General features: G+C 33.8%; 1 protein-coding gene across 1 annotated transcript; it reads right to left on the bottom strand.

Annotated features, from left to right (window-relative positions):
* Window positions 1-5,419: 5,419 nt before the first annotated feature.
* LOC141601357 (uncharacterized) lies at window positions 5,420-15,568 on the bottom strand. Its single transcript, XM_074421632.1, has 3 exons — window positions 15,307-15,568; window positions 14,548-15,042; window positions 5,420-5,733 (listed from the first exon to the last, which is right to left on the bottom strand). Exons 1-3 carry the CDS (start codon window positions 15,566-15,568, stop codon window positions 5,420-5,422), a joined length of 1,071 nt encoding a protein of 356 aa, XP_074277733.1.

Below are 15,568 nucleotides of genomic sequence, written 5' to 3'. Positions count from 1 at the left end.
GAAATATCGAAAATTAATCGAGAAAAACAATGTTGCGGTTTATCGGTTTTAACAATTATGACCATAAAAATATGAGAAAATTATATTCATCAAATTTTCACTTTTAGATCTGAAATATATGATAAAATGCAACATGTGACGCTTTTCCTTAGTCATGAAGTATGTTTTAGCATTATTACTAATTATAGTCACTATTTATGTGATTTTTCATCAAAAATTCATAAATCATGCAAAAAGACTTCATTATAGCCAAATGTTTTACACACATCTTATAAATTGCATGTGACAACATAGTAAATTTCCATGACTCGATTCGAAATATAACTCATATTAACCTATTTACCTATTTAAATACGATTTTAACTTGAAAAATCCATATTTCGAGCAATACAACTGATTTTATCATGAAAATTTACAGGCCATCAGTAGATAATATATGTGAAAACATATCGAAAAACCACTAAAAAATTCGAAGTTTAGCTATTTTTCGTCCAAAAATGAAATTTTTATCATAAAAATCACATTTTAATGCCAATATTATATGAAATGAACAATAAAATCCATAAATAAACAAAAATGTCCTAAAAATCACTTAGGACCAGAAACTTTTAACATGAAAAGTTTTTTAAGGTTTATCTTCATAAAACCAAATTTATTAGTTTTGTATGTTAATCATATAACTCGGAAAAACTATAAACCGATTTGCATGCAAACAACCCTAGGCTCATGATACCGCTTGTTAGGATTCATTAATCTCATTAATTTACATATTTATATATGAAATAATTTTATTAGTCATAAAATAAATGTTAGATCTTATGCGTGCAAACATAATAAAAGGGAGATGGAAAAATCGATTTCTCACCATCTAATTTCGGCCATTTGGGAACCAACAAGATCTCCTTCTTGTTAGATCTTGAGCTTTCCAACAATGGATGAACAAAGGATCCAAATTAGAATCCCTCCCAAAAGTGAATACCCACGGAATACCCTTAATAACCAATATTATTGTGATCTAGTAACAATATTAGTCTTATTTAAAAATGACACAAAATATTAATTTGTTCTTGAATATTTCGGTCTAAGATGGGAGTGATTTGTGAGTTTTATTTCTCTAAGTTTTCACAAATTGTAGAGAATGTTATCTTTTTCTCACACTAGAAAAATTATTAAGTAAGGTAATGAATAATTCTGGAGGAAAAACCAACGGTATTTTCCTTGTGGAAAAACCGGTTTTAGGGGGAGGGTTATTGGGGAGCCAATGCATGCAAAAGATGCTCTTCATAAAAGCTTGTAGAGTTACATGGCTAGAGATTAGGCTTAATCATTATGTTTTCTCTTATTAAAATAATCAACATAATTTTTCCACTAATACTCCCTCCAATTTTTCGGTACATACAAAATAAAATGGAAGGTCCATTTTATTTTGTCATTTGTCAATTCTGACATAGGTGACATGTTACTTGACATGTGAATTTGTAATGTATTTTTAACATATTAAAAATCAACATACTCATAAAATATGTCATATAAAAAATCCACTAGTAATTCGTAATCACTTGTACCAAAATGGTTTATCAAATTATAAATTACAACGTCTTGTATTTATAATAAATTATTCATTCAATTTCAATTGTTTCGTAAACAATAATTTTATCTAAGTAATAAAACAATTCGATTACTTAGACCGTATCTCATTTAATCAAATTACAATAAGACACGTTAACTTTACTCACAAAATCTTCTGTCAATTTTAAGCAATTTAATTAGCTCGTATCGGCATACGATTAATTAAATAATCAATTAAGAGTTTTTCCCTATAGGTATGACCTAAGGGGATCAATTGATCACCACCGTCGCACGGCAGTAATGTCAAACTCTAGTCAGCCAATCATTACCGATATGTGTGGACCAGTTGAATGTAAAATATTACATCCCACAAGTATTCTTAAAATGAGATTTAAACATGTGATCATCATGATCGACACCTGTGATCGCATTATTGTCGGAGGACACATATTTCAACACGTAAGACCTCCCAAGTGAAGGCGGCTTGCTCCACTTTAAGCTCTTCGGGGCATCTTACCACCTCAAACACGTTTTCCATTTCCCTTATCCAATCACTAAAGAGACAAGGCTCACCCACCCCAAGGTACTTGGTAGGGCGGTAGTGCGAGATGGCGGTGCTCACGGCGGAGGCATCCATCGCCGCATCTCTCTCATTAGTGACATTTCTAAGGGCCTTGGTGAGGGCCTCATTTTGAGCAATGAGCCACTCCATTTATTCCTCGCACACGCGAGGTGGAGGTGAAGGAGTCCTTACACGGGTTCTCGGCATTATGTCTCTTCAATAAGTGTAACAGACGTCAATACATGCCCAAAAATAGGAGAGAAAGGGTATTGACCACCATACAGGTCCACTCAATCGAGTGTGGAATGTCACTTGGTCAAGTGGTGAGCCCACTCGGTCAAGTGGTGTCCCACTCGGTCGAGTGCCTCAACTTACAGAATGTTTCCAGAAATCCCTCCATGGTCTACTCGGTCGAGGGGTCTTATCACTCGGTCGAGTGGTCTGATCACTCGGTCAAGTGATACACACTCGGTTGAGTGGGTCCCCCACTCGATCGAGTGTCACAACTTACAGGAGGTTCATAGAGTCTGGAAAGGCATCCACTTAGTCGAGTGGCAGGGGCACTCGGTCGAGTGCCTTCTAGTCGGTCGAGTCCTTTTTTTCACTTGATCGAGTACACATCTTATGAGTTATTTATCCATCCTAACTCACACAAGTCCATATATAACCCTATTTACATGTTCCTAAACGTAAGTACGAAGAAAAAGTAGAGGTATATAAATGTCATAAGACTCACATATGGCGATAACTAGCATGTATGCTTACATCTATAAATCCAACACGTCCTTCTCAAATTTTTATTACCATCAACCATGTTATCATATAAGATATCACTAAGCATGCAATAAATCCATAACACCAAACAAGAAATATGCAACAATCATATGCACCAAATACGTCCCATTACCCACGCGTAGTGACCAACTTAAGTTAAGAGGACAATGACAAAACCTTGGGACGTCTCTGTAACACCCTCATTTATTCGGGAGCCTTTAGCTAGACATTCCCAAATAAAAAGGACTGTTACCATCTCGGTTTCCCGAGGTAGTAGATAACAAAGTCCAACTCACCAAAGTACTTTAAATAAAAACTTTAATGATTACATATGTCTTACAATTTTTAATCAACTAGAACTTAATGTAAAAATAAATACAACTCGCAGCGTAAATTAAATAAGTGATATAACTACATTTGTGATCTACACTCCTGCAGGTCCGAAAGCTCACAAGCCCAAGCTCCCCATATCCAGCTAACTCCAAACCTGCTATTTAAATCTGCTCACCATTTAACCGTAAATATTAAATGGTTCACTACAGGATGCCATCAATTAAAGCAGGCATCAATTTTATTTTGAGACAGAAGCAAACACGTCAACCAATGGTTCAGTAGGAATAAATACTAACAACAAAAACATACGATAAGAATCCAATTTCCTTTTTACATTGCACAACCCCCTGACAACGTACTCCATCCTTTTACTAAGCACACCTCCCTTAACAACGTGCTCACTTTACATCATTCCAACCGAAGTTGAAGTATCCACCATCCCAACCGAAGTTGAGGTATCCACCATACCAACCGAAGTTGAGGTATCCATCATCCCAACCGAAGTTGAGGTATCCTTCATCCCAGTATAAACTGAGGTATCCAACACAAATGCCATGATCAACAACAATACTAATCATCTCAGAACGAGTCTGAGGTATCCAATAATTACGACATGAGATAACCAACAATCACAATATAAACCAATGACATATACTTCACACCTGATAATTCATCCAACAACATTATCGAGTAAAAGTTGAGTAGGATTTATCCTTACCTGGCAAGCAACTCCCATCATAAAACCAATCCGAGTAAAGAGAAATTCAATTAACATAGCATCTCACAACTCCGTCACCTAGACAAGTAATTATTATAATTTAATTATTAATTATTCGATACATTATTATAATTCAATCAAATGAAATTCATTTATATTAATTATTTCCCGTGTATTATTTACATAAAAACCCGTCTTAGAAATTAAACTAATTAAATAATCCGCATAATCCCGCCATTAATCAAAAACTAAATCAAGTCATCATTACAATCCTACGTCATCACTCTATATCATCATCATGAACACCCATAACACGGTTTATACCCCGTGTCATAAACCACGCTAAACCCCTTACCAAAACCCGCATATTACGACACTCCTAGCCACCAACACCACCGCTAAAACCTACCACCACCTAGCTCGCACCACAGCCAAACCCTACAACGACCTACCACCTGCTAAAACACCACCAGCACCCTAAAATTCCACGCCCTAAATACCCCACGACACTATTAATATCGAAAACCCGACACCACAACAACACACCACACGACACCCCACCAGCACAACCACCACACGCCACCATTGACCGCCCTTACTCATCCCAACACCACCTCAGAACTACCCAACACCGGCAGCAACACAATCGACACCCCCTCCCCTGTTGCACGCTAAAACGACCATCACCGTCACAAACCACCAGGGTGGCCACAACACCTCCACCCTGGTCGACACAAACACCAGGACCCAACCTCACCTTACCCAGGTCAAGGCGAACCCGAATAAGGGTCCTATTAGGATCGAAGTCCACTACTCCCTTGTTTTCAACCCGCCTCCACAGCCCTCGAAACCCGCCTGCCACCGCCACCCTAAGCCTTCCCTGACACCACCACCATACTCAATCCAACCCTTGAAATCCCACGTACCACTTCCCAAAGTTTGGTCCGATTCCGTCAAGGTTTGGGTCAGTTTCTAAGCGCCTTAAGATCGTCTCACATTCAGCTTAATAAGAAAATAAAAAGCGAGATTAGAAGTTTTTACCTTGAATTATTTATCGCTTCCTAATTCCGTCGCCAATACTTTCTTAAACTTTCTTAATCTCCCTCTCTCTCTCTTTAAGGTAATTATTATTATTATTATTATTATTATTATTATTATTATTATTATTATTATTATTATTATTATTATTATTATTATTATTATTATTATTATTATTATTATTATTATTATTATTATTATTATTATTATTATTATTATTATTATTATTATTATTATTATTATTATTATTATTATTATCATATATTACTACTCTTACCATAATTAGAATTACCATACATCTCTTTTAATAATTAAATTATTAGGATAATTAATATATTTTTTTATTGGTAGAATGTGAGGTTTTGTATTATAATAATAAACGATTACATCAAATTCATTCTACAAGGAAACAACCTCCATCTAAGCTAAGTACAAAATGAACACCTAATATTTATGGTACTTAGCCAACCACAGTCACTAGGCATAGTACAATTCCTTAGTTTCTCCACTAGCCTCCCATGCACTTGTTTTTGAACCTGTTGAATCAATTTCTCAGGCCTCCAAATAGCCAACTCCAGGCGAGCAGAGTTCCTTTCCATCCATATAGCATAAAAAACTGCCATATTAACTACCCTGCAAACTCTCTTTTGCAACTTGGAATAAGAAACAGATTGGTCATTGAGCTTCAGCTGCAACCAGTTTTCTAATCCTGCAATAATTTTTGAGGCATAGGCACAATCTGTTGGGAAATGTGTCATCAACAATAGTGCGATCACATGATTTAAATATCATTATTAAATCTCATTTTAAGAATACATGTGGGATGTAATATTTTACAGTCAATTGGTCCACACATATCGGTAATGATTGGCTGACTAGAGTTTGACATTACTGTCGTGCGACGGTGGTGATTAGTTGATCCCCATAGGTCATACCTAAAGGGTAACACTCTTAATTGATTATTTAATTGATCGTATGACGATACGAGTTAATTAAATTACCTAAAATTGACGGACGATTTTGGAAGTAATATTTACGTGTCTTATTATATTTGATTATCATAAGATACGGTCTAAGTAATCGAATTGTTTTGTTACTTAGATGAAATTATTGTTTACGGAAACAATTGAAACGGAATGAATAATTTATTATATATAAATGCAAGATGTTGTGATTTATAAATTGGTAAACCATTTTGGTACAAGTAATTGTGAATTACTATGTTAATTTTATAAGTGACATATTTTGTTAATATGTTGATTTTTAATGGTTAAAAATACATTTTATAAATAAGGTGTCATGAAATGTGTCACATGTGACATATTGACAAAATACAAATGAAATGGACTCATCCATTTTATGTGTGTATACCGAAATGGAGGGAGTATTAGGATAAAATTGTGTTGATTATTTATAAGTGGAAAACACAATTATAATGCCTACCTCTAGCCTTGCATGCATAGCTTTCTCTTGGAAAGAAAAAGGAGAGCATGCATTGAGTCTTCTCCCTTCCCCATTTTCGGTTTTACCATAAGAAAAAGAGCAAAAGTTTTTGCTTAATTTTTCCACTACAACACTACATGAAAACTAGTGTGTGTATTATTCATTCAACACATCTAAAACAAATGTATTTTAGAGAGATAAAATTACTCCAAAGTTCCTCTCCTCTTGGCCGAAAATTCAAGACCACAAAAATATTTTGGGTCAATTTTTAGTAAGATTATTATTATTCTAGATCTAATAATATTAATCTATTAAGGGGTTATCTTGGGTATATGCTTTTGGGAGAGGTTCTAATTTGAACCTTGTTCATCCAATATTTGGAAGCTCAAGAACAAGAGAGAAGGTGATCTCTCTTGTGCCCATATAAACCGAATTTCCAATGTAAGAATGAATGTTTCTTCCTTATTTTGTTTATAAGTTTGCATGCATAAGATCACCATTAATTTTATGACAAATTAAAATAAAACATATATGAATATGTTGAGTATTTAGAACTACTTTTCCTTCAAACGGTATCAAGAGTCATGGTTGTTTGCATGCAAATCGGTTAAAAGTTTTTCCGAGTTATAAAGATTAACATATAAAACTTGTATAATTTGTGTTATTATGATATATCACAAAATTAATTTTTGCATGTTAAAGTTTCTGATCCTAAAATGTATTTAGGATATTTTGGTTAATTTATGGATTTTATTGTTCATTTTATATAATATTGGCATTAAAATGTGATTTTTATGATAAAAATGTCATTTTTGGACGAAAATTAGCTAAACTTCGAATTTTCCAGTGGTGTTTGGATATTTTTTCACATATATAATTTTTAGATGATCTGGAAATTTTCATAATTTTATGAGTTCTTATGCACGAAAAATGGATTTTTCATGATAAAAATCGGATTTAGATGAAAATAGGTTAATATGAGAAATATTTCGAATATGGTCATAGAAATTTAGTATGTTGTCACATGCAATTTTACAAGATTTGTGTAAAATAATAGGCTACAATGAAGTCTTCATGCATGATTTATGTATTTTTGATGAAAAATAGCATAAATAGTGACTTAATTAGTGAAAAATTGCTAAAACATACTCTATTTCTAAGGAAAAACTTTATATGTTGCATTTTATTATCTTTTTCAGATCTAAAATTGAAAAGTTGATGTATATAATTTTTCACATGTTTTTATGATTATTTTAGTTAAAACCGATAAGCCGCAACATTGTTTTTCCGGATAAATTTCGGAATTTTTAACCTAAGTTTTTGAACATTATGAGTGTCATGGTATTTTTCCAGAATGTTCATGAGTTTAAATTTCAAATTTTGAATTTATTTGAAATTTTGTGATTTTTGTTTTTGAAGTTTATAGCATTTTATTGTAATTTTAAGTCCATTAATGAACAAATTTTAGAAATATGAGTTAATTATGGTCAAATAATTAGTGAAGACTAAATTTTGAGTCCTAAGAGGTTAGGGTAATTAACTTATGCATAAATATGAATTTATGTAATTTTTGTGATTATAAAATGTTGAAATCACGCAAATCCGTAAAAACCGAGTAATATACGATATTGGCTACTTAAAGGAGATTTAGCATATAATTGGGCATGTTCATACATATTATAATGCTGCATTTTCTTTATGATTGTCATAATTTTATTTTATGTAATTTTTGAATTATGTAATTTTACTTAGTATGGCCTTAGTTTTTTAATTGGTATTGCCCGAAATGTATGGGAATATCGATTCGGTTGTAATTTATTGTGATCTCGTATCACCGTTTTACAATTTAATAGATTTATTTTATTTTAGTTACAAATGTATAATAGGCAATTATGTAATTTGCTATGTAATTTATTTTTCTCGGAGTTCCCAAGACGGATTTCTTCAAGATGGCGATTCATAAAGACGGTGTTACCTCGAGATGCGTGCCACAACCGAAGTTCAAGGGACCAATGGAGTTGGTTTCCGAATATGTAATAGTTAAATAGTTTTTCTATTTTAGGAAGGCCATACTAGGATTTGTTTTTATGCTTTGCATTTTATTTATATGTCGCATGCATCGCTAAATCGCCATAACTAAAACATGCATTGTCTTTTTATCGAGTTTATCGACCGTGTCAATTAAAATTATCGTAGTTCATCGCTTTAGTTCACTTAAAACGTGATAGATAATAAATTGACATGACCTCTCGCTAAAACAATTAACTGAGACATAGCCTTACCAAATAGTAGAAACCATGAAAACCTATTTCGCGAGGGAGTGCACTCGGCCCCACCGGGGTACAAACCTTGTTACGTAGGGGAAGTGGGTGATAAATGTCTATCCACCGAGTTCATATTGATGAGGGTTTCATCGGCCATACCGTGCCTAAATTGATGTGGATTTGGATCATGGACACATTTATTCGAAATTTGGATTGAACTCAACAAAAGTTTTTGATAAGGGTTTCATCGGCCATACCGTGCCCTTGTCGGATGTGTTTTGGGCTAAAGATAATTATTAGAGTAATTTTATCGACCAAGAGTTCTAAAAGTAGAATCGATTAAAACGTTAATCCACCGAGTTATATTGATAAGGGTTTCATCGGCCATACCGTGCCCAAGTTAATATGAATTTGGATCTTGGAATCATTTATCATAGTTGGGTAGAGGTCACTATGTAAATGCTTTACTTGTTATTTACAAGTATTATTATAACGACAAATGTTTTTGTTTTCATTATTCCGTTATCATATTGTTCTATTTCTTTACCACAATTCATATACGATATCATTTCGATTTTTGATTCAAAACTCCATTAAAACATCATAACTAAAGACAAAATTTGAATTTTCTTCTAAAGACCTCAAATTAACCATTGCTAAGGATCTCTTGTAAAGAGTATAGACTAAAGTTATTCATTATCAAACAGGTTTTTGATTCTTGACTAACACATCTACTTACAATGGATTATTTTTCATATACTTAATTGAATTAAGTACCTTGAAGCGATACATTGTTTTGGTAATTAGTTTTATCAAGAATTCGTAATTGACCAAAATAACGCAACCACTTCAATGAAAGTTTTAAGACTAAAACGAACAAATGAAGAGTAATCTTCATGAATTCAATTTTGCTTCTCAAAGCAAAGACTCATTGAAATGAGTGGGAGCATTCTCTTAAACCGTTAAGATGAAGACGAGGTTCAAGAAGTAAAGATTATAATGGAATTGATACAAGGTAATGTTAAAGGTAAAGTTGTTGAGAATGACGATACTAAACCTATCAATCCCGACCAATTAAGTTTCCATTGTCTTAAATGTTGGACACAAGAAAGGAAACTACCCCAAATTATTGAAGAATCAACAAATTAGTTGTGGGACATCTAATAGGATCTTCTTCTTTAAATGTTTATATGATTAACATAAATTTTGCTAGTACTACTTCGTCAATATTAGAAATCAATGGAGGTTTTCATCATTGTACTTGATACATAGGATGATTAGAATATGACGACTAGCAACAATAATGTCGAGAGATAGAGTAATTGTGTACTCAATCTAGTTTTTGGATTTAAAGTTGTACTTAATTGTGACTATTAAGTGCATAAACTCTAAATAAGAATATAAACTTGTTAAGATACAAAAGAGGTTTCACTTTTGTGACCCTATACACCACAATTTGATGTATGGCTAGCCCATTATCAAGGTGATAATATTCTAAACCCAACTAGAATGATATATCATAAAGATGATGCAAGACTCAAATTGGTAACCCAAGATCAAACCTTAGATTTTGGAATGATAAACGCAAAGAGTTATTGAGTACTCTTGAAACCATTAGATTGTTAATGGTATATGCGTATCTTGTATTCAAAGCAAGATGTCTCGTGCCTTTTGGTTGAAAAGTAGATCGAGGTTGTAAATCATCCATCCAAAATAGGTTGATCATTATCTTTTACCAACGATTTAAGTTGACACTAATATGTTCACTTAATAAGGTAAATAGAGAAATCTTTGAAGAATTTCAAAGAGTTCAAGGAATCACGATTTAGTCGTGATGGGATTATCAAAGTGAAGACTTTGATATAAGCCAAATGAATTGTGATATAGTATCACAAATTAATCTCTCTTAACACGCATTATGGGATAATGTATGATTGGATAAGAATTCAAACGCTATTCGATAAGGTTTGGACTTCGATCAAGTTACTTTGAGTTACTTGATCCTTTTGGGGATTTTATCATTTTGTCTAGATTATTTTTCCACTAAATCGAATCATATGAGATATGAAATCGTAAGGGTTGCCGAAATAGTTTGTAAGTTTTCACAAGAAACAAATGCTCATTTTTCCCTTTTCAATTATCACGAGTACGACGGGTTTGCGGCTCGTGAAGCTTTCTTTCTAAAATACAAGTTTATTTCTAGAAGATAGAGCGGGAGAAATTATTCAAGAGCCACAAAGAATGCCACAAAGAATGTTATGTCGCAAGAAACTGGTCTTTCTTGGCTACATGAGACGTTTTGTGTAAGACATTGTTTCTTCAAAACCTAGGAGGTTAAATTCGTTACTTGTTAAAGATGATGAATTCATGCTACTTTTAAGAAAGTAAAGAGCTTATAACTTACAAAAGAAATTGTTTGATTCAGGTTGATTACTTCTAGAAAGTAATGAACATATGACTTACATAAGCGTGTTTAAGTCACAACTCAATACAAGGCTTAGAGCCATGAAAATCCGAAACAAAAGGGCTTGATTAGTGACAAAGGGTTTTGCACTAATAATGAGAGATTTCATAGCAATATTGGTTGCAAAGGGTTTTGCACTAATTGAAATGCTTAAGTCTATTTGGATCTTCTTAGCGATTGTGTTTCATTATGAGGATACGCATACAACATGTGAATCTAAAACCCACTTCTTCAAAAGAAGGAATGTATTCAATACATGTCTTGAGTTTAGTAGATTCTTGCAATCCTAAGATAATGTGAAACTTAAGAGAGAATCTTAAGTAGGACATCAATGAGTTGGAATCAATGTTTTGATCATGTTATAAAACTTTTCTCGATAAGTCAAGAAGTTGTGTTTATACATGGAGTTTAGTGGGAGTTACGGAAATTTTATTTAGTCCGATATGTGGATGACATATTGATCATTGAGAATGATTTAAGACTTTTGGAGTAATATAATACATCTTTAATATCCAGATTTATGAAGATAAATCTACATGATATAGGCGTAAATAATAAGACTTATGTTGATAAGATTCAAGACTAGTTCAATTAAATTGAACATATTTTATTGATTCCATTTGCTTCCGCTGCCGGATCAATTAAATAAGTAATGATGTATAACACTTCATATACTTTGAGTATGATGAATTATTTTCAAAATCGAATTTAAGTAATCTTTACCAAGTAAGCCATAAAGATTACCCTTAAGTGCTTGCAGAAGCATTAAGGCTATGATGCAAAGTGTTTATGATGCAATTTTGTGTAAGGGTGTTACACAAGTGACAATTGACAATTGAGATTGCGCATGGTTTCCGACAAAACCATAATCAAAACACATTAGGATGGTTAAGATACCATTGTGGCAATGTTAAATAACAAGTAGATTTTCTAGAATCGTTCTAGGCAATAAAGAACAATGAGAGATATTTATAACGGAAATTGAGTACACTTGCAATCATGAGATGTGCAAAAAGGATGAGTCCTGCACACTGTGAAAACAGTGGGAGCTATTCTTAGGCTAAAGGACCTATGTCTTGATTGGATCTCGACACGTACTCAGAAAGTTTTGTAATGCAAATGTATACATTACAAAGGAAAACGAGTATGTAGTAAGGTTGATTAAGGTACAAGAAATTGATAAAACCTACTAACCAAAGCCTTCTCAAAGGCTAAACATGATGAGTCATGTCATTTCAATTGAATTGAAATGAACAACTGCATACAAGATCAAATTAGATTATAGAACAAGAAATAGTAATCAGGCATTGACTATTCATATGTGATAATTGCATTTGTCGTTCGAGTTTTTCCTTTAAAACCCTTTTATTATACTTTGTTACATCCAAACGGGTTGTAGAGATAACATTGAACCCCGTTAAAGTGAACACGGATTAGCATTGTATTCGCCCATAGTCACTTATATGAGGTGACGTCTCGAAGTGACTAGAGTGTGATGCGATTGATGGCAAGTTCAAGTGCCATAGAGTCATGTGGGATGACTAGTCGATCACATAGGCAGACTGTTAGGAACATTTTGTCGGGCCTTATGACCGCTTATAGAGTTTTGGCAATTTATATAGCCTGGTCGTGGCGAGAGCTGCTATAGTATTCTAATGAGTCGATTCTTTTGACTAAAGACTATTCGCCTAAGATGGCACAGTTTCAGATTAACTTTGATTTGTGTTACTACGACCTTCGTAAATGGGGTCAAATGGGCATATTTAGGGTTATGATGGTTGTGGCTAGTCGAAGGGAATAAGTGAGATAGGAATTGTCCACCCCCTTGTCAGGGTTAAAACAATATCTCAGGGCCACTCGAGGAGTAATGAACTGGAAATGCGTGGCCACGCTCGGAAGGTATCTATGATAGATAAATCCGGTCAAACAGTTATTCTCCAGATAGAGGAAACCACTCTCGATATGATCACTTGCAAGTGCGACCTGAAAGACACCTTGCATTGAGTGGGAGATAGTAATAGGACAAGAGAATTGGTGACGCACACTTGTCGAGGACAAGTGGGAGATTGTTGGGAAATGTGTCCTCAACAATAGTGCGATCACATGATTTAAATATCATTATTAAATCTCATTTTAAGAATACATGTGGGATGTAATATTTTACAGTCAATTGGTCCACACATATCGGTAATGATTGGCTGAGTAGAGTTTGACATTACTGTCTTGCGACGGTGGTGATCAGTTGATCCCCTTAGGTCATACCTAAAGGGTAACACTCTTAATTGATTATTTAATTGATCGTATGACGATACGAGTTAATTAAATTACCTAAAATTGACGGACGATTTTGGAAGTAATATTTACGTGTCTTATTATATTTGATTATAATAAGATACGGTCTAAGTAATCGAATTGTTTTGTTACTTAGATGAAATTATTGTTTACGGAAACAATTGAAACGGAATGAATAATTTATTATATATAAATGCAAGATGTTGTGATTTATAAATTGGTATACCATTTTGGTACAAGTAATTGTGAATTACTATGTTAATTTTATAAGTGACATATTTTGTTAATATGTTGATTTTTAATGGTTAAAAATACATTTTATAAATAAGGTGTCATGAAATGTGTCACATGTGACATATTGACAAAATCACAAATGAAATGGACTCATCCATTTTATGTGTGTATACCGAAATGGAGGGAGTATTAGGATAAAATTGTGTTGATTATTTATAAGTGGAAAACACAATTATAATGCCTACCTCTTGCCTTGCATGCATAGCTTTCGCTTGGAAAGAAAAAGGAGAGCATGCATTGGGTCTTCTCCCTTCCCCATTTTCGGTTTTACCATAAGAAAAAGAGCAAAAGTTTTTGCTTAATTTTTCCACTACAACACTACATGAAAACTAGTGTGTGTATTATTCATTCAACACATCTAAAACAAATGTATTTTAGAGAGATAAAATTACTCCAAAATTCATCTTCTCTTGGCCGAAAATTCAAGAGCACAAAAATATTTTGGGTCAATTTTTAGTAAGATTATTATTATTCTAGATCTAATAATATTAATTTATTAAGGGGTTATCTTGGGTATATGCTTTTGGGAGAGGTTCTAATTTGAACCTTGTTCATCCAATATTTGGAAGCTCAAGAACAAGAGAGAAGGTGATCTCTCTTGTGCCCATATAAACCGAATTTCCAATGTAAGAATGAATGTTTCTTCCTTATTTTGTTTATAAGTTTGCATGCATAAGATCACCATTAATTTTATGACAAATTAAAATAAAACATATATGAATATGTTGAGTATTTAGATCTACTTTTCCTTCACAATCCCAGAATAGGTGATCATGTGTATCCTCCCCCATCTCACAAATGACACAAGTATCAGTAGAACTCGGGACTAGCTTACACAGTTTGGATATTGTATTTAAAGCATTCCTATAAATAAGCCAACCAACAAAAGCTTGCTTATGGAGAACCAAAGTATCCCATACATCATGATACCATGGGACAGGTAGGTGTATAGCCTGTAACCATTGGTATCCAGCACTAATAGAGTAACCACCAGTAGATGCAACCCAGCAGTTACCCTGATAACCTCCAGCTAACCTATCCTTGATCTTGCAAATGTTCCTCCAATTCCAATTAGAATCAGGAGGAGGATGATATGTTTCCCAATCAGCACCTTTCATATAGACATGATCAATCCAAAGAACCCATAATCTGTCAGCCTTTGTATAGATCCAGTTCACTAGTTTACCCACACTAGCTATATTCCACACCCCTGCTTCTTTTATACCCAAGCCACCTTCCTTTTTACTGCAGTACACATCCTGCCATGCCACCAAAGGTGCCCTGTTATAGTCTGAGCCCCCACACCATAGAAAATTCCTGCAAATACTCTCAATTCTCTTGATAACTCCCTTAGGAATTAAAAAGATGGATGCCCAGTAGTTATGTAACGTATTCAGAACTGAGTTTATAAGGACTAGTCTAGCAGCATAACTCAATTTTCTAGCCCCTATACCTCAAATCTTTGAAACAATCTTCTCTAGGAGAACATTACAGTCAGCTTTTGTAAGTCTACCGAGTTGAATTGGAATACCAAGGTATCTAAAAGGGAGCTTACCCTCTTGAAATCCATAAACCTGAGCTATATCAAGCTTTAAAGAATCAGCAACCCCATTATAAACCACTTCTGATTTAGAAGCATTGACCTTGAGTCCAGAGGAACCAGAAAAGGTAGCCAGCACCCCGAGGATAAGCATGATAGACTGCACATCTCCTTTACTGAACATGAGTAGGTCATCAGCAAAGAGTAAATGAGTCAGTTTCAAACTCTTACACATAGGATGATATCTGAAGTACCACTTCCTAGTAGCAAACTCCAT

Source organism: Silene latifolia, chromosome 9 (genome assembly GCF_048544455.1).
Source record: "Silene latifolia isolate original U9 population chromosome 9, ASM4854445v1, whole genome shotgun sequence".
NCBI lineage: Eukaryota > Viridiplantae > Streptophyta > Magnoliopsida > Caryophyllales > Caryophyllaceae > Silene > Silene latifolia.
This window is presented reverse-complemented; position numbering and strand designations above follow the sequence as displayed.